Below are 19,232 nucleotides of genomic sequence, written 5' to 3'. Positions count from 1 at the left end.
CGGCTTGCTTTTTCAGATAACAGAGATAGGAGAACCGCAGTTTACTTCATTGAATCTCTTCATATTTTCGAGTAGCTGGTAACATTAGCATAAGCATAAACTAATGAAATTAAAATAAATTTGAAGTTTTTAATGTCAACAGATATTGACTATTCCAAAAACATGTAAGCCAATTAACAATTTTATGAAGTTCGTGAATAAAACAACAACATAATCAACTGATCATACCTGGCATAACTTAACAGAGAAAATATTTGCCAAACGTACTTTTTCCATCAGATTCTTTAAATAAAACTATGACTCATGGTGTCTATAAACTCCTTACATAGTATATCATTGCCTAACATAATCTACCTATATCTATATAACCGGGTAATACAATTAGTCTTAATATGAAAACAAGCTGATAACTCTTGAGAGATGTTTCTAAAGTACGTCATTATTCGTTCCATTGTCTTTTTTATAACTAACTTTCAGTTGCTTCTATTATAGCGAATTGAAACTAATCGATGTTCAAGTTCATTCAGTATTGTTTGTTTGAATCGATGTTCAGCCGGTTTCTACCACCTCAGATAGCTAAATGTTCGAATCTGAACATTCAAGCAAGCAAAAATAATCGTTCATGGCGCAATCTTTTGAATAGTAATACCCATAAATTTGAAGAACTGTTTTTTTATGCAATATTTTTTGGAGCTACCAGTAGTCCCTCTACCGTCATTCGTTGATCACTAAAAACTTTCAGAAATCCCAGTCAGTTCATTATATCGTGGAAGCCATGAGGTGAGACGAATCAACATTGCTTGTTCAAAAAACGTTTAATTCTGATTTCAATATAAGTTGTTATACAAAATCCCTAGTCGTTAAAGATGTCAAATTTATGCAGTAGCAGTTTTTTGTGTATCGAAGCTATCTACTTTTTAATGTTGTTAGTAGATTGACAGTAATCGTGGAAAATATCAGTGTTTTAGTGTTTACCATGGGGTGGTCGTCTACAAAGATACTAATTAAATTAATCCAGATTAGTCACATTTACAACGACACCCACCATTGGTGAAGGCCCATAGGAGAAAGTAAATTTATGCATGAATTTAGCAATCAGAATTGTCCAGAGTACATCACCACTTCATCACATAACCAATAGATCTAATTAACGACTGTCTGCATTATTTCATTTATTTTAAAGCTTGAGAACGAGCCGATTTCTTAGAAACAAATCCCATAATTCGTGCAGTCTTTGAGCCATTCTTCACCATGACATTTTCAAATTACAGTGGACAGGACTGTGGGACACAATTACAAATCAATAGTAAACAACAAACTTTTGTAAAATAACAGGGCAACCAGTAGAAGTCAACAGAAAGTGTACCTAACTGCCAAGGACTTATTGTCACTTATAAACAAAGCAGTTGAGCAGGTTGCGAACAGAATTATTGTTCTCTAGACACTAGTGTTTGAAAACAATGGATGCTTGGTTTATGTCTGAATAAGATTGTTTTAGCTATACGATTTAAGTTGAAGTTCTCACGTTTAGAACTTCACAAAATTCCAAAACAAGATACTCATCAGATATGTATGGGATTTTGAAATAAGAAGTTATCCTAAATAAACGTTAATCTTAAGTCTTTTTACGATTGAAGATGAATTTTAGAAAATTTATAAAAATAATTAATTTTAGAAATAAAACTTCATTGACAGGAGTTGGTGTTTGGATTCCACAATCCGAAATTTAATTCACCGTTCTTGTTGGAGAAAGTTAATGTGGAGATAGTGCATTTGCAAATCCAAAATGTCTTCCTAGCCAGAATAAATATATTGTGGTGTGGGTTACTAATATCCACATAAGTTGTATATGATTATGGTCAGGCATAGAATGTATCTCAGCAGAAGATCGATAAGAAAAGAATCGAAACGGAACGCAGTTTTTTATGAAAATGCATGAACAATGAAATCAGAGACAATGGACTGATACTTGCAGAAGAAACGGTCAAGATTGAGACAATTGACTGATAGTTTGCAAATTAACTGTTTACTCTATGGTAGTCAGACTTTAGTGAGATATTCTGTAATTTTGTGCCAAAATACATTCGATTGTCCTCACTCGTGTTCTTGTTCACTACAGTATGACTAGTTGGGGACAAGAAAAAGTTTATCAAATAATAACAATTAGGTGTGATTCACCAGTCTTACCTGAAACGTGAGTTTAAAAATGATGTCATGATATTAAGACGCCCATTTATAAACCTCTTAGAAGTACCAGTCTTCTATACTTTGTTGTAAGGAATAAATGCTCTACATCTCCCTTTATTTTGCTCACAAAACATCATTGTATTTTTGAATTAGTTCGTAAACATAAATTTGCGTAGATTAAGAATACAAACTTTTAGGTTGTTGTTATTCTCATTCAGTAGGGGCATACTATTCTCAGTAGTGGTCAAATATTAGGGAATTGACTGTTAGAGGACTCAACGTCCTTGATTTCGCAAACCAATTCGACTTGAGAAAATCAACATTATCAGAAAAATTTATTCTGAACCAGAAACTTGACTTAATCCTGAAGGTGTCATTCTGCTGGCTTAACAAACGAATTTGTCAAGATTGTGGTAACTATATGCAGATTTCATCTATGTATTTGAATAAAAAATCTTATATTCTCTAAGGATGTACCGATGTAAAAAGAGGTATAAATGTCTTAGCAGTTGATGATTGCCAATAAAAGCAATCCGAGTGACAAAGCCTTAGCTGACTTTAGTACACTTTGTTTAGGCCTCATATAAGTAATTCCCATGAGCTGAGTGAGATAATTGGCAATACATTTCAATGGATAAGAAAGTTCTTCATTGGACTTGAGCAATTAGCCAAAAATAACTCCAATATGTCCAACTAAAAAACGGTGCATAGGGGAGTGCAACTGAAAACAGTCTTGAAACCACTACTATCTCGTTAAGACATAAAAAACCTTCCTATCCTTGCATGTGGATCTATTTTTCACACGTTCAGAAACACATAGGATGAAATTAAGCAAAAAAGATGTTGCGAAGTTTCAGAGAGACTCAACCTATTTGAAATAGTGATCTAAAAGCTGTTGAAATCAATAAATACCGACAAGTGCATAATAATACGGAATGTCTGTCAAGACGCAAGCAAATCTATGGATGGGTGGTGATATTGGTTTTAGAGCCCTTGAAAAATCTCAGCCTAAGAAAAAACTTACATCTGAATATCAACTTTCACACCCTAATGCCAATCAATGTAATTCGTTTCCAAAACACTCAATAACGACTCGCTTTTCAAGTAAATCATAAGGAAAATCCCATTAAGTAAAATGTGTTGGTCGCCAGAACTAATAAAAAATTTCTTACTACTTATCTTTCTTAGCGGAAATCGAAAAAGAAGTACGGAGTGCATTAAAATATTACTTTTAAACATTTTGGGGGTATATGCAAACAACTTAAGGAAGCAAAATGAAAAAGAAGGAATTCAAAAGATTTTCAATCACAACAAGATCCCATTAATTTCTAAATGTTCCTCTGTGTAGAGACAGGAAACCCGGTAAACACCTTAGAAAAATAGGATAAAATAACCTTGACCGAACAATGTGTTTTATAAGTATATTATAGAGGTAACCATTATTACATACGTACATCACAAGGCATTGAAAACACAGTGTCTAAAACTAAAGAAGGGATATTTATGTTCTTACGTCTGTTGATGGTAACAAAGAAATAGACACAACTCAATGACAAAGTAGATACGCTGCACAAAATGAAACCTACATTATTCACCCTTGATACAAAGCCTTGGGATTGGATAACAATTTAAAAAGTTAGATACATAAAGAAAAGTAATCTCGTTTAGTTTCGCTTTAGTGAAAACCAGTTGATCGTCTTCTGCAACTCGTCGATCTTTCTATCCTTCAGTGACAAAAGACTCTCAAGTTTCCTAAGTTTGGCGTGTAATATCTCAATAGTCTCATTCAAAGTTATACACTGTTGAATTTTTTCTTCAAGATAGACACGAGGAACATATTCAGAACGTTTTGTCAATGTACACTTTGACCTTTGATCATTCACATGTACATGCCCATTTGGACTATGTTCCCGTGCAACAGATGTTCTTCCAGGGTATCTGATAGGATGATCTAATGAAGGTGGACGAATTCCTGGGAGAGACTGAGAATTCCCCATTCTTTTGTTTCGGGATTTTTTCACAGGAGATTTTGAACCATCATGGACTCCACGAGCATGTGGATAGCGATCGGCCTCAGGTTGATAATCATAAAATTTTCCCTTATCATCTGTAACCATTCGCTCAATCTTTGTTCTGAGTAACAGTAAAACTTTTTCGATAGTTCCTGGCTTGGCAATAGATAAACTTTCTATGACGTCATCCGAGAGCTCAAAATTTAGCTTTTTGAAAACTTTCCAGTTCAAAAGTTGCCAGTTCTTACGTTTGGATTCAATAGAGTTACAAGTTGGGAAGTTATGTACGTCAACAAATTTAGGGAAAAAATGCTTCATGACTTCAGCCATCAGAACACCATCTGAAAAGTCACGAGCAATGTTTCTTTTGATTCGAGATAGGGGTATTTTGTCAACCCATACATACAGATCCTGTAGTAGCGCATCATCCATATCCATTCATATTGTTTTCCCGAACCAAAAGTATGCATAACAATCACTATGTTGAATAACTTATCGTTGTGCAGATAAACAAATTACTTTGAATTGTGTCAGGTTACACCATATACTACTCTGCCATTTTACTATAATAGAGCGAGGAAGTCAGGATTTTAGTTGTTGTGGATTATAACGGCAGAATATGTCAGATGATCAACAACCTATTGAGATGACTGATGTAGATCTTGTTTTTAATAATAATAATTATTATTATTCTCACTCTTCGTGGTTTCATTTAATGTGTAAAGAAAACCTTTACTGGCTATGAAGTGTTTTTGAGTTTCATTATGCACTGCTAACACGTTACATTGATTATGGACCACAAAATCAATATGTTACACACATCAGATCTTGCTGTCTCACGAAAACTGGTGTCGAATATAACTAATGCGTGCACTGAAATCTTAGATTTCCTAATGTCACATTGGTGGAGCAGTCCTCGTTTTCTTGAAATATACATTCCATGTTTTGAAGTAAACCATCTGACGCCATCACTGTTATTTTTTGAAAAGCGAACCATTGATTTTATGCAAGTAACATGTAGACAACGTATATGTATAATAATTTGGCAAATCGCCAACCCACTTTTCACGCTTCTTCTTTCGAACAACTACCATAAGTTTGAAACTTTCATTTATGTTGGCTATAATTGTCTCGTGAGCTCACGAATTTTTCTCTGTTTTGTTGTGGTATCCATATTTTATTGATGTACTAATTATTATTATGATGACCATCATCATTTCACTTCAGAACGCTTTCGCCCACCGGCGGTAAAATGGTTGAAAATGCTCTAGAACGGGTTTTCATAGGACAACCAAAAGCTTCTAAACAGATAATGCAACCAACAAGTGAAATTCCTGAGTTCAGGCTTCCGTCTAACGGGTAAACAACCCGTAAATGTTGTTCTCATGAATAGAAGTATTCATTTTAGCTAGCGAAATACAGTCATAGGTCGCCCATCATTCACACTTAGTAGGGGAACTTCCATTCGATGTGGCATTTGAGTTCGGTGACTTCATTGACCAGGTCATGGAAGAAGCATGTTAAACATTAATGTAGGTGATTTTTGCAGAATAATTGGGGCCTGTTTTGGTAAAACAGGAATAGGATGGCCAACTTCACTGTTAGTATTTGAAGTAGATTGCCCTTTTATCGAATTCAGACACTATGCCTACTGTGATGACCGTACAGCACGAACGACATCACTTCAGAAATATGTTAGTAAGAATAAGTACATAGAACAGAATGCGACCACCATCACACAGACCAGTCTACGACGTACAACTGATAGATGAGAATTGGTTGTCCTTTATCTCGATGACGATAGGTGGCCTGTCCATATTCATTGAACTGACTCTCCAATAATTCCACTAGCCCCAAAAGCGCTATTTAATGAAGTTAGGCTGTATTCATTTAGCCCACATCACTGTCAAACAGGTAGGGGCTGCGACAAAGACTTCGAAACAGAAAACCTTTACAGTTGTTGGGACGTATGAAATAGCTATCGAGACCCCGTAACTCATATGGAGATGTTCTGAAACAAATGTGGATTTAACGATTACCTCACAATGTACTGAGGCTTCTGTGCGTGCCTGGCATGTAATTTGCCTTCCAAAGTCTGGCCGTCATGATTGAAAAAATAATGAAGGTGTACTTAGGCGCTAGCAGCATCAAAATATTACAGGCAACATCAACCGAAACCAGTGTTAATTACTTCTCAACACAACAATAGCAAAGGCTAATTGACTTCGCAAAGGAATTCGCTACATTACAGGGATTAGTGTCCAACATTCAGGTCAGATATGCTCTGTCATCACTACGATGAAGGTTGTTCATAGGATAGCGGATCAGATATCGCGGTACCATTAGAAGCAAAGGGATGGGTCGAAAAGACAGTGTGTGTTTCCCAGGAGTCAAGCTCATTCTTTGAGAAGCTTGTCTTCCTGTCAGCTGTTACTGACCGCCAATCAACCCTCTTATTCAACACAATGGAAAGAGTTTTCAAAGTCAATTTGTTAATGAATGCTGCTATCTTAGCCAATATTATGTCACCAGCGTTGTCTAATTCCACCAGTAATATAGCACTCCAGTCAGTCAACAAAATGACGATCTGCATATTTGATGAACAGTCATTAGTTGTGGAACTTGTATGTTGCTGACATTCTTACTGGATTTTCATGGCAGCAAAAGATGGTCGATCTACTGAAGATGAGATGTGACAGTCTTATTAAAGTGATTAAGAGCTAGCCGATAAACTTTTAGTTGTAAAACATGGTAGACAAACTACTTATTTACTCTCCGTATTATATATTTTATTATTCTACACTGCATGATGGTGGCCATGTGTGTTCAATTTAAGACCTCGCCCTCCAATTGTTTCAGACATGATGTAGTGAACCAACTAAAACCATCTTAAAGTCTTTTCATATATACTGAACCAGGGGGTTAATATTGGCCTAATAGTAATACACTGCCTTAGCACCTAGAACTTACTAGTGGATGTGAACGCTTGACATTTTATCAAGAGAAGCACATTTTCAATTTAATGGCATTATTGCCACGTGCTGAGGTTGTGGAGTTATGGTCTAGTTTGGTATTAGTACATTTATCTTCATCATCATTATGACTTAATCCCAAAATTGTAGATTTTCCATGATATGACTACCTAATTAGCAAGATCTTACATAAAAGCCGTATCATAGTCCATACTGACTCACTCTGTCATGACAATCGGCAATATGACGCTAGCACTTCTGAAGAACGCATTTGGGCTGGCAAGAAAGTAATTTATTAGATAAAAAAAAGAAGAGGTTAGGCGGAATGACTCCCTTTGGATTGGCGAACAGTGCCATTTCGATGAATTCTCCTTGCGTTCACCATTACTAATCTCCTGTCTTTGTTAAATGTTTAATGTGAATTGTCTCAGCCACTTGATGTTCAGCTTCGAGGGTCGTTGGGTTTGAACTAATGACACTGCAGGGCTACGGTTTTCTCGCAGCTAATGGTGTCCTGTACCATCAAGGTGACATCAGAGCAAACTATTAAGCCAAAAGACGCGCGCTTACGAACAGGAAGTTCAGTTCTAACGTGAATTGCACTTCTCAATTTTTTTCTGTGTCGTTATGTAACAAGAATAACATATTTGATGCAACGAACTTGTTCTGAGCTTAACGCTCAACAGATTACCTTTCTTTTTGAGTTTTATTCCAGTTAATAGGTAACCATGGTTTTGCATCAGCTTACTATTCGATTTTTACAGTTTTCCGCGCCGAGGCTAGTTTTAGCATATCCTGACCTTTATTACCACCCATTTTATCCGTTTTACGCACTTCGGGGGTATTGTTTTTTATGTTACGATTGTTAACGTTTGCTAGGAACTATCTGACAACTCCCACTTCATCATGGTCATGAAGAACCCACGTAAGCGACCTGGATACCGTTTCACTGTAATTTACAGTATGTAGTGGGACAAATGAAAAGACTGGTTTCATGAAGCATGCACAAATCTTACAGTCACTGCTTACCGCAAACTTGACAAGTCAGATTTCATTTTAGTATATAACACATGCAACAGCACATACAGTAGTACAACATGAATGCTCAAAATTTGCTGAGCAACACCCTCATTTTCTTGACAAGTCTGCGAAAAACGTTTTCACAAACCTTGAGAAATGGCAGTCCTGAAATGGATAAACTAACAAAGACGTACAGCGGAGTAAAGAAGAAGGTCTTCAACAATATTAGTATCGATGACACGTACCAACGCCAGTAAGGATATGGCGCAACTCAGCATCACCATAAAATCGGCGGTGTTAGACTCCAACTGTAAGCTTGTGTCCTCTTGCACAAGCCCTCTGAATGCAAATGTAGTCCCTTAAAATTCTGTAGGCTACTGGATCCCTATCAATATAGCTGAAGGGGACCGAGCGTCACCCTCAAAAACGCTGAACAGTCCAGGTCTTGTGGCGACTTCGCCGTGTAATCTGCCCTTAAGGTTGTCCAACCAGTCAGCAAAGAGCTTGACGCGGCTACCTAAGCTATTAGATCCTACGTAGAAGTAACATCATTATCTACACTGACTCCTCCTATGGTGACAATCAGCAATAAGATGTTTAGCACTTCTGAAAAACACAGCCAAGCTAGGGATAGAACAATCTATCTTAATGTAACTGGGGATTTGTTACAAGGATGGACACTCCTGCAAGGCTGAGTCACGCCATACCGACCATTTGTTCCTGAGTTCACCACCTCCATGTGTCACATGTTGAATGTAAATTTTTTCAGTAATGTTATGTTCAGCTTCGTGAAACGAGTGATTAGGGAACCAATGCCACTACAGGCCGTCTGCTAACACCGAATGCAATAATAACATGCTGGGAGGATTATCTAGTGCTAAACGTCTCGAATACACTCATATCTTGACTCCAGTAGACTTGAACTTTCCTAAAGCCAACTTTATTGACCACAAGTACATCGAAGGAGACAACTCTACTGAATCTCGATTCTTCAACCACATCGGAGGTTTGATATTATTTATAAATGTGAACTTAGAAACTCAGCGGACAAATGGTCAGTTGCTGTTGCGCTTAGACGGCATTCTTACGAACAAAAAGTTCCTAATTGACCAACCCTCGATCCTGACTCCCTTGGATAAAAGTGATCACGCCGTCAAAACCTTCGATTTTGTCAACAAAATTGAGCTAAAACATGTTACTAACAAAAGGTGTTGGAATTACAAACTGTTGGATGTTTCAGCTTCATAGGTCAGTCCACAAAAGGCACATCTGAGCGGAATATAAGTGAACTGGTGAAAACGGCAAATATAAGCCGCTCAAACAAGCAAGGAACCAACGCACAAAGGCAATTAGAGAAGTCAGACTTCAGTATCAGATAAGGCTTACCGAATAATATGCTTTTAATACGTAGAGCTTATTCTGACATGCATTTCTCCTTCGACAAGCCAGGATAGGAGTTTCTCGGTTGGTAGGTCCAAGTGGCCTAAACAACCACGATGATGACACTGACGACCTTCCGGCAGAACAGTACTTTCAGACATTTGAACCGCCACTTGCTAGCTACATCGGCGTGAGCTTTACCAGCAACCCAATAGGATGCTCAGAATTGGATCCGGGCGCTGAATTGGTATGTCAGAAACTGAATTACCTGAACAAGGACACTTCTCCCAGCCTGAATATGGCTCGTTTTGGGATACTGAGGGAAGCGGCCTCGAACTCGGCAAAACCACTCGGCGTGATGACTTCACATTTCCCAAGGCTGGGTGCGGTACCAGAAAAATGGAAGCTGACTCACATCACATCAATTTTCAAAGGAGGACGACGCAGAGGACCTCCAAGTTACCAACCGATAGCACTTCTCTCTATACAGTCCCAAATTATTGGGTCCCTGATATGTGACGGTATACACGACTATTTATCATCCATAAACTTCTCACCCGAACAGCACGGTTTTAGAAAAGGTCCCTCTTGTATAACCAACCTCCTGACTGCGGTGAACAGATGGACAGCCATCCTTGAACGCAAAGGGAAGGCTGAAAGCACATACCTTGACTTCTTGGAAGCCTTCGTTAAAGCTAATCCTAGATGTCTTACTGATTGTCTTAAACGGTTAGGCAGCGAATCACCATTAACTGATTGACTTACTTCGTATCCAAATAATCGACTTTTTATGGCCAGGGTAAACTTCACTTTTTTCCAGGCTAGTTGGACTCCCCCATTGTTTAGTACTATGACCTCCACTTTCCTTAATTTACGTAGACGACCTTCCTTACCACGTATCGCCTGATTAATCACTTGGCTGATGATGTGAAACTCAGGAAAGAAGTTTGAAACCAAGATGATAATATGGTGTAATATATTTCTGCCAGGACAGGTACACGTCATTTTTAAAAGCATGATCTATAATTCGCAAAATTGTTTTGCATGTAAAGTTCATCCTAATTAGGGCTGTTAAACAAATGAAATCAATAAAAATAAAAGACAATGCATTCGTGAAGATGTCCCAGAGAGTAAATGATTAGGTCTAGGTTTCAGTGTTGCACTGTGAGTTCAGTTTTAATAATCTTTTAAAAATGACATCGCGTCCACGTTGCACATCTGGTCCGAACTCGGCATTGGTGTGTAAGAGTTCTGGTCCTGCTAAGTATTTATGAAACACAAATTTTTAAGCAGCTTTTACGTTTAAGGGACGTTTGGTATGAGCTGCGACTTTGAAAAACACATACGTTAAATTTGTTTTAGGCGTATAAAGCTTCGTAGTTGCGCACTCAGAGCGTCATGCTGAAAAAGAAAGGGAGACAAGAGAGCAACAAGGCTCTTGGAAAAAACCCTGAACGATGATTAGCAGTTTGTAGCGGAACAGGCAAGGGTATGATAAATTCGTAGATGACGCTCAGACCGGCTGCTGTTGTCAGAGTGAAATGTGGTTAGGGCCCTCAGATAAGAGAACACAGTAGTAAAGAATGATGAGTCACGATATGTAATAAGGTGGAATGGATTCAAATGATGGAAAGGAAGCTGAAGTTAGAACAAAAAGGCTGGTTATTAGGATGAAAAGTGCATCAAAAGCTTTCACTTTTATTCATCTTCATTTAGAATACGGAAACATAGTATTTCCCCCCTCATTCCAAAAAGATACGGACACTCTGGAACGTGTCCAACCGCGAGCCAGGAAATCAATTCGGGGACTCAAGTTCAAGCGCCTCCAGTCACTGAACTTTTACCTAAGGGGTAACACCTAGAAAACGGAGACACAACAAATCAGAACGGACTGTGAACACACCTTTTACCCCTTAAGAGTAGTAAAATGCTACAGTTCTCTACAGACTGAGCTAGTCCAAGAGACTTCCCAGGAGACATTTAAAAGAAAATCTGACATATTCTTCAGGACTTATGAAGGCATTTCGTTATAATCTACTAATATTTTTCCCTTGATCCACCAAATATACCTAGGTTCCAACCTGACTTCATCGGTGATCTGTGGTATTATGGTCAAGTTCGTTATTAGTACTGTTATAATGACAGACCTGGCCCTAACATTGTAGATTTATCATGATCTTAAAGCCTAATCTGTAAGACTCCACATGGAAGTCACATCATTGTCTATTCTGACTCGTCGTACGCAACAATCAATAATATAATGTTCGATCTCTCTAAATAACACATACAGGCTAGAGATAGAAATGTATATAAATTATAAACAAAAAAGACAAGTTACACAAAAATGACGACGATTGAATGCGTATTCCTTCGTTAACCATTGTTGACCTTCTTTTAATATTACATATTTAAAGTGAATATTCCTAGCAGTTATATGTTCAGCTTCGAAGATCGTATGGTTAGGAACCAATATCACGATAGATCCACTAAAACTAGATGCGGAAGCCCGTTGAGCGGAAGCTCCTGCTATTCGGTTCAGAACCATTTGAACTACTTGAACGTCACCACCCAAAAGAACTATGCCTGTAGCTCTTCTAGAGTTACTGCTGGTCCCAAGCCCACACAAAGTATGAGGGTTGAGCATGGAGTAAGCAACCCCATACCACAGAACAAAACCCCGTTAAAAGCACTAACCAGAATAAACAAATTAAACCATCTAAAATCTGCCCTCCGAGTTTAAGAAGGAATTGTGACGTCTCATGATGAAAGCTGGGATTCTTCGGAATTCACGAGGCCGATGACCATTTCTAACAACCAGGGCAATAATTAATATAGGTACATGGAATGTCCGGATAATGTAGGAGACCGGAAGCACTAGTCAAATGGCAACGGAGATGTGGAGGTACAACCTGGCAGTGCTCTGAATCAGCGAAACCTATTGGACCCAAGCCGGACAGCAAAATTCAGGCCCGGGAGAGACTCTGCAGTACTGCGGTCACGAGGAGGAAAACCCTCTGCACACGCAGAGAGTTACTCTGATGCTGTCCAAAGAAGCACGTGATGCACTCATAGGATGCGAATCTAATGGACCTAGGATTGTCAAGGCATCCTTCAAAACCAAGGAGGGAATCACAATGAATGTTATCCAATGTCATGCACCCACCAATGATAGCAACGACGATGATAAAGATCAGTTCCATGATAGACTGCTATTGATCATAGTGAAAAGATCTCACCACCCTGATAAGACATCTAAATGTTAAAGTTGGAACGGACAAAAACTGTTATGAAGGTATAGTGGGACTACATGGACTAAGAGAGAAACTAAAATGGTGATAGATTTGCAGATTCATGTGCATTCAACAAAACGGTAATAAACGACACTGTTCTTCCCCAAAAACGCATACACAAAGCTATATGAGTTTCATCGGATCACACTACAGAGAATCAGATCGATCATATTTACACCAGTAAAACATTCGAAAAAACAGTACGTGAGGGACAGGAGAGGAGCTGACATAGCTTCAGATCACCACCAGTTGGTGGTTACCGAGATGAAACTGAAACAAAAGAAACATCGGAAAAATGGGGAAACAGCGTTACAAAACTTCAATACAGCCTGCAAGATCCATTTTCAAGGTTTTGTGTGTGAAATTTCCTCTATGCATACATTTGCAACTTGTTCTTATTGGTTTCTTAAGCTGTACATTTTGCTAGTCTTTTTGATGCCGTTTGAGATGGTATTATTTTATTTCATTATAGTTTTCTCATTTTTTCTTTCACCTCCGCTGTGTTTATATGTTTCTTCCTGAGCTGTATTCATGTTGTTTTAGTTGATACTTAATCTTGGCGACAGCCATATTGATTGTTTCCCCTTTGATTGTGTCGCTTGAGTTGACGGGGATTGTGCATCTTCATTATGAATTGAAGCACTTTTCCAGAACTATTATCTTTTGAACGGATTTTTACTTGATCTATCCAGAAAGGATAGAATAATACTTACTTTTTGATGCCCTCCGTAATTTTCCTACATTCCTTATCAATTGGTCTATTTATTGTAATTTCGATCGGTTATTGAGGGGACATTTATTCGTTGAATAACTGAGCGGTAATATTTGTTTAGGTAATAATGTACATTTGTATTTATAATGAAATTTAGAACCGTTACTCCCCAATCACCTTGTTCTGATTTCAAAGGACCAATAGTGAGAGTCTAAACTACTCAGACAGTTATTCTTCAGTCAAACCTTAGTTTGGATCTTAGCCTTCCTACGAGATACCGACAAACTCAACCAATTCAAAATAGCCTTACAGGATCTACTGAAAGAAGAAACTACGATGGAGGACAACTAAAAAGAGACCAAAGAGACGCTAACTTCAACGTGTCAGGAGGTTTTGGGTCCTAAGAAGCATCATCATAAGGAATGGATCTCCATGAAAATCCAGGACAAGATTCAAGAAAGGAGGAACAAGGAGAAAACAAGTAACAACAGTCGAACAAGAACAGAGAAAGTCAAGGCACAAGCTGAACACACAGAAGCAAGCAAACAAATAATAATATATTTCTGCAATAGAAGGTACACGCCATTTTTACAGGCATGATCTACAATTTACAACATATACTGGTTCACAGTATGCATCCCAAGCAAGGTTGTTTAGTAATTATAATCTATAAAAGTTGATAGCAGTTCATTCGTTCAGATATAATGTGTTTTCATAAGAATAGTTTCCAAAGGGGCATGGCGTCCACGTTACATACCAGATCCAATCTCGACAAAACAGGGTAACAGGCGTGAGTAAAGCATCACATACGTAGTTGAATTTTTAAGGTGATTGAAGTTTGTCAGTAAATATCTCTTTTTTTCAATCAGTGACTAGATCGTCAATTTACTACTTTGAATTTTCAAATATTTCTATTTATATGTTTGTCTTTAGTACTACCAATAGTATGTTTTTACGATTCATGTTTCATAATGTTCACGCACTCTTCTATATCACATTACTCTTAATAACTGCAGTCATTCATATGTAACATAAAAGCTGCAACATATATGCATCGGTTCACGTTTCTACACTATATTGGCGCAGAGAGATAAAATTGTTAGAACAAAACCCAGAGTCTTATGGTTAATAACAGTTTGAGGTGACCCAAAAGGTATGACTGACGAACAAACAATATTAATGAAATATAAGATAATTTTAGGGCTCAGGAAAATGATAAATATGGGTGATGAATGCACCTATGCCTTTCAACCGATTCTGACCCATATTACCCAAAGTTTCCAATTGAAATCCCTCAGACTAAAACCAGGTGGTCATTATCTATAGAGCAATTACTAACCATCGAAGTACATATTTCGTGTTCCGCCTCATATTTTCTAGATCACATCGATTCACTTGGTACCAAGCTGCTGCAATGAAAAATTGGATTGGTAATTAGTTGCCACGATCATGGCTAACAAACAGTTTATGATAGGTTTGGGTGATGTAATTTTTACCATCGCTTGTAACCTAGCTGTACCGAAAAATGAAAAAAAACTGCAAATTATGTACTGTAATTATTAGCACTATTAATAACACGAAGACAAGTTAGTATTTTCCTCTCACCAGATGTTAAGACGGCGTTTCATGGTGCAAAACCGATGTTATTTGACCCCACAGTATTGATACATCTGAAGGCAAACCTTAAGACTAACCAGATTTTATGTGCAGGAACTCTTCAGACCCCAATAGTAGTAGCTCTTCGACAAAATGCAGACTACAAAATTGTGCTCCTGGGGCTATTTTTAGACTTATGAGCCCAGCTCATGCACATGAATCATTGTCACACTGACTCATCCTACGTGATAGTCAGCAATGTGATGTTTCATAGTTGAAAGCATGAGTCAACTATGAAACATACTAAATCTCCACAAAACCCCTTCTGATAATGTGATGTTTATTACTCCAGAAGAACAAGTTCCGACTGTGGACAAAATAATATATTTAATGTGGGAAGGTATGAGATACACAGAATGACCATGCCTGCAGGGCGGGCCATACCATGCCGTACGGTCGTTCCCACTTTCACCATATTTCATCTTACTAGGTGTTGCATCTTGAATGTAAGTCTTCTCAGTAGTTGTAGGCTCGACTTCAAAGATCGTGCGGTTAGGTACCATTGCCACTACATGATAACGGTTTATTAGCCAAGTATTTCGCTGTTGAACGCTTAGACTTTCTGCCGAGAGGTCGTGAATTGTCTATCCTTACCAAGAATAGACTACTACGTCATTCCTTTGACACGCCATGCGATCGAAATTCATCTCAAAAAGATGAACAACTGAACTATATATAAAAGCTCAAGATTAACATAAAGTTCATCAAGAGAAGCTCTGTGTTGTTTCAGATGCTGTATTGGAGGGAAAAATTAATGCTGTCATCCTACAAAAAGATATCTATCTTGAAGATATAGCTTAACTTCGAGTGGGTGGTGAAGGTCCAAAGATTCATAGGGAAAAATTCAACTTGTTACTTAAGTGTGTCCCGATTATTTCCTCTGATTTTACAACCATACATGAAGTCGCATATGTAGACAACCATCCATTCTTGTTGAATTCCTACGAAAGAAGTATCTTCCAAATTCTTCATCTCTCATGACAGCTCAGCAGTCGAACAGCTATGAAACTCATGACGGAATGCTTCATCTGGTTACGCATAAGTGCAGACACAAGAAGGTGGGTACGAATTTGCACATAGTGTAAAGACAGCATGGTTCAATAACCCTAAGTCCGTGGATTGAGAAAGTTTCCAACACGACGTAGGCGTTTCCAATATATGCGCTCACGTACTATCAACCTGGTTCCACCATCCAAATATTTGTCACATAAATTTACTGTTACAGACCCGCTAACTAGATAGCTCATATCATGTCCTACAAATACTGATTGTCTCGAAATTTATTATTTATCGGATTATCAAATTTGCTGTTAATAAGATGGCTATAAGTGGACGACGGAATCCAAATTGATACGTTTTGCAAGCAACGTGTTGCGAACCATATACCACCGCCCGAAGCTTACTTGTACGCTTCCATATATTTACTCGTAAAATCAACTAGTTTGTCAAACCATCTACCACAGTGCATCCTTGTAGGTTGTTTGATTTGCACATTGCTGAGATAAACTACTGAAACAACTTCTCATGGTTTTAATAACATCATAAAACTTGAGGAATCTCAATAATAATCGTTATCAGACCAATTGAAACACAAAATTCAAAAGCAGCTCTGAATAAATTCCGTAACAACACCACTAGAAAGTCGGAATGTGCAGTTCAAAGAGAGTAAATCAAACGATATAACTTACTCATAATGTATGAGTTCATAATCTTTTACCTCCTTTTGTATGAGTCTTATATCTTCTACTAGCCCTTTTAAGTGGCGAAGGAATCTCACATGTGTTTGAACATGGTTAACGCGCTTCAGTAGCTACTAAAGTGATGTGTAATTAATGTCTTCGTTGGTATTAAGTAGGTTTTCCCATGATACTAGAATAATAGAACTATTCTACAATTGTTGATCTGTCATTATATGATCACCTAATCCATTCGACCTTAGATGAAAGTCATATCACTATCCATACCTACTCCCCCTATTGTGACATTAAGTGGTTGCTGCTAAGGACTTCTGAAGAATGCATTCGCGCTGGGAAGAGAATAATATATTTAGTATTTAAAGCAAGAGGCTACTTAGTGGTGACCACACCTGCATGGCAGAGACATGCCATACCTATCAAGTCTTCCGCCTTCACTATTAAATGTTGAATTCAAACCTTCTCACTTATCCTATCTACGGCTCCAAGGACCTTGCGGTTGAGAACCAATACCACCTCAGTGAGTCAACAAAAGAATATGCCCCGACGATCGAATTTGTACTTTGATCTCTACTTCTGACAAGAATATATTGAATATCACCAGAATATGGGACCGAAAGCGCCAAAAGCAACTTACAGAAGTATATTTTATTGGCTCTAACAGTGTTCTACATACCACGCTGATAATTGGGGCAATTTTTGAGATTCAAAGGGGATTGATTCTCTGCATAAAACTTTTTAATTGAATTCAAACAGACAGTTTTCGTTAATTCAAACTTATCTGACAGGAAAGCAGTGCCTAGAGTAGTGTCAGTGAGCATATTTTTGAAAGACCGTTGTCTTGTTTTATGTAAATGAGACTTCTACATTCCTTTCTTAGTATCACTCTTGCTATACACTGATAATATGAATAACTAGAGAGCGGACTGAAACAAAAAGGATGATTCAGAGCTCCAGAATGATTTACAGAAATTAGCATTAAGGTTTGGTGTTTGTCGACTACAAAATAACGCTGAAGAACACTTTATGGAGCATATTTAATACTGAGTTGTGTATATATGGATGATGAATAATGTTAAAGAATTGGTTTTCCAGATGTACTTAAATGCCACACGCATTTAGATTTTGGCAACGCCTCTACAAGTAACACCCTTGTAATCTAAGTATACCAACCCAGTCAAATCAGAAGTTCGAAGATATATTTGGGAGGCTATCGAGACGTAGGGAAGCGTTTGGTCCAAGCTGTCTAACAGTTTTAGGGGATGCATAGCACGGCATACTCACTCATAATCTGGTGCAGATGCGTGACCGAGTACCTTCAGTTGGGGCATGCCCAGTAAAACTGATAACGTCAACATCAATGTCCAAGACTTACAGAACCATTCATTTTGGGGATTTGTTAACCGCTACAGCACTACAACCAAGTTGATTATTGAGGTCTCAAACCTGCCATATGTTGAGTAGGTGATTAAACCATACCCATTTCACCTGTTATACAGAAGGACTGAAAATGACCCAGTAACAGTCCTCGAATTATTTCATTTTTCCTCCACTTCAATGAATTTACGAGGACACTCCAATGAGTTCAGTAGGGAAAGAACGAAAATGCTTGTCAGAAGACTTGCTCTTCCATCAATTCGTCAACCAGAGGGACCTCCCATTTTATTGAGTGATTGGAGCCTTATTTTTCCATACACTGCTAATAAAACTAAATTATATGAGAGACCTTGGTATCCAGGTGAGGATACGACTGGTATTCTAGTTTTACAACTAGCGGCCAGTAGTACCTTCTATATTCGAAACCTTCTCACGCCCGATAGAAATCAGAAGTCAGACGAGAAGAGGTAGGAAAGATATATTTGATACGTTACCAATATATCGAGAGGCGTTTGTTCTTAGCTATCTAGTGAAACGTAGGAGCTGTGTCCCACTCCGAGTTGAAACGTGATCTGGTACGGATGCATGATCGAAAGCCTTCAGTTAAACAAGTCCACTTAAACAACGTGGTCAGCATCCAATGTCGAACCTTAGAAAGCTATTGATTTTGGGGAATTATTTACAGCTACACAGGATTAAGGTTGGCCGTATGATACCCCTGCCTCTTCATGAAACTAATTTTTCAGTCATTTTACAGTATAAATAAAACCCATAGCAAGGGCCCTAAGTAGGACCTTTATTCCGGATACCAATCAAACAGGGTTTCTGCTGGGTTTTTTTTGAAATACTTCGGTAAACCAATAGCAAAGGAGCTCGGCACCCACAATCACTGGCGCGAGAAGTAACTAGTGTGCTACGAAAAGTTTCTTAGG

At 38.1% G+C, this 19,232-nt stretch overlaps 1 protein-coding gene across 1 annotated transcript; it reads right to left on the bottom strand.

Annotated features, from left to right (window-relative positions):
- Window positions 1-3,397: 3,397 nt before the first annotated feature.
- Window positions 3,398-4,652, bottom strand: Smp_060160 (hypothetical protein). The gene has a single exon (XM_018789766.1). The coding sequence runs from the start codon at window positions 4,635-4,637 to the stop codon at window positions 3,852-3,854; it is 786 nt and encodes a 261-aa protein (XP_018655176.1). The 5' UTR covers window positions 4,638-4,652; the 3' UTR covers window positions 3,398-3,851.
- Between the last annotated feature and the right edge of the window lie 14,580 nt (window positions 4,653-19,232).

This window comes from Schistosoma mansoni, chromosome W (genome assembly GCF_000237925.1).
Source record: "Schistosoma mansoni strain Puerto Rico chromosome W, complete genome".
Taxonomy (NCBI): domain Eukaryota; kingdom Metazoa; phylum Platyhelminthes; class Trematoda; order Strigeidida; family Schistosomatidae; genus Schistosoma; species Schistosoma mansoni.
The sequence above is the reverse complement of the archived record's forward strand: the minus strand, read 5'-3'. Positions and strand labels throughout refer to the sequence as shown.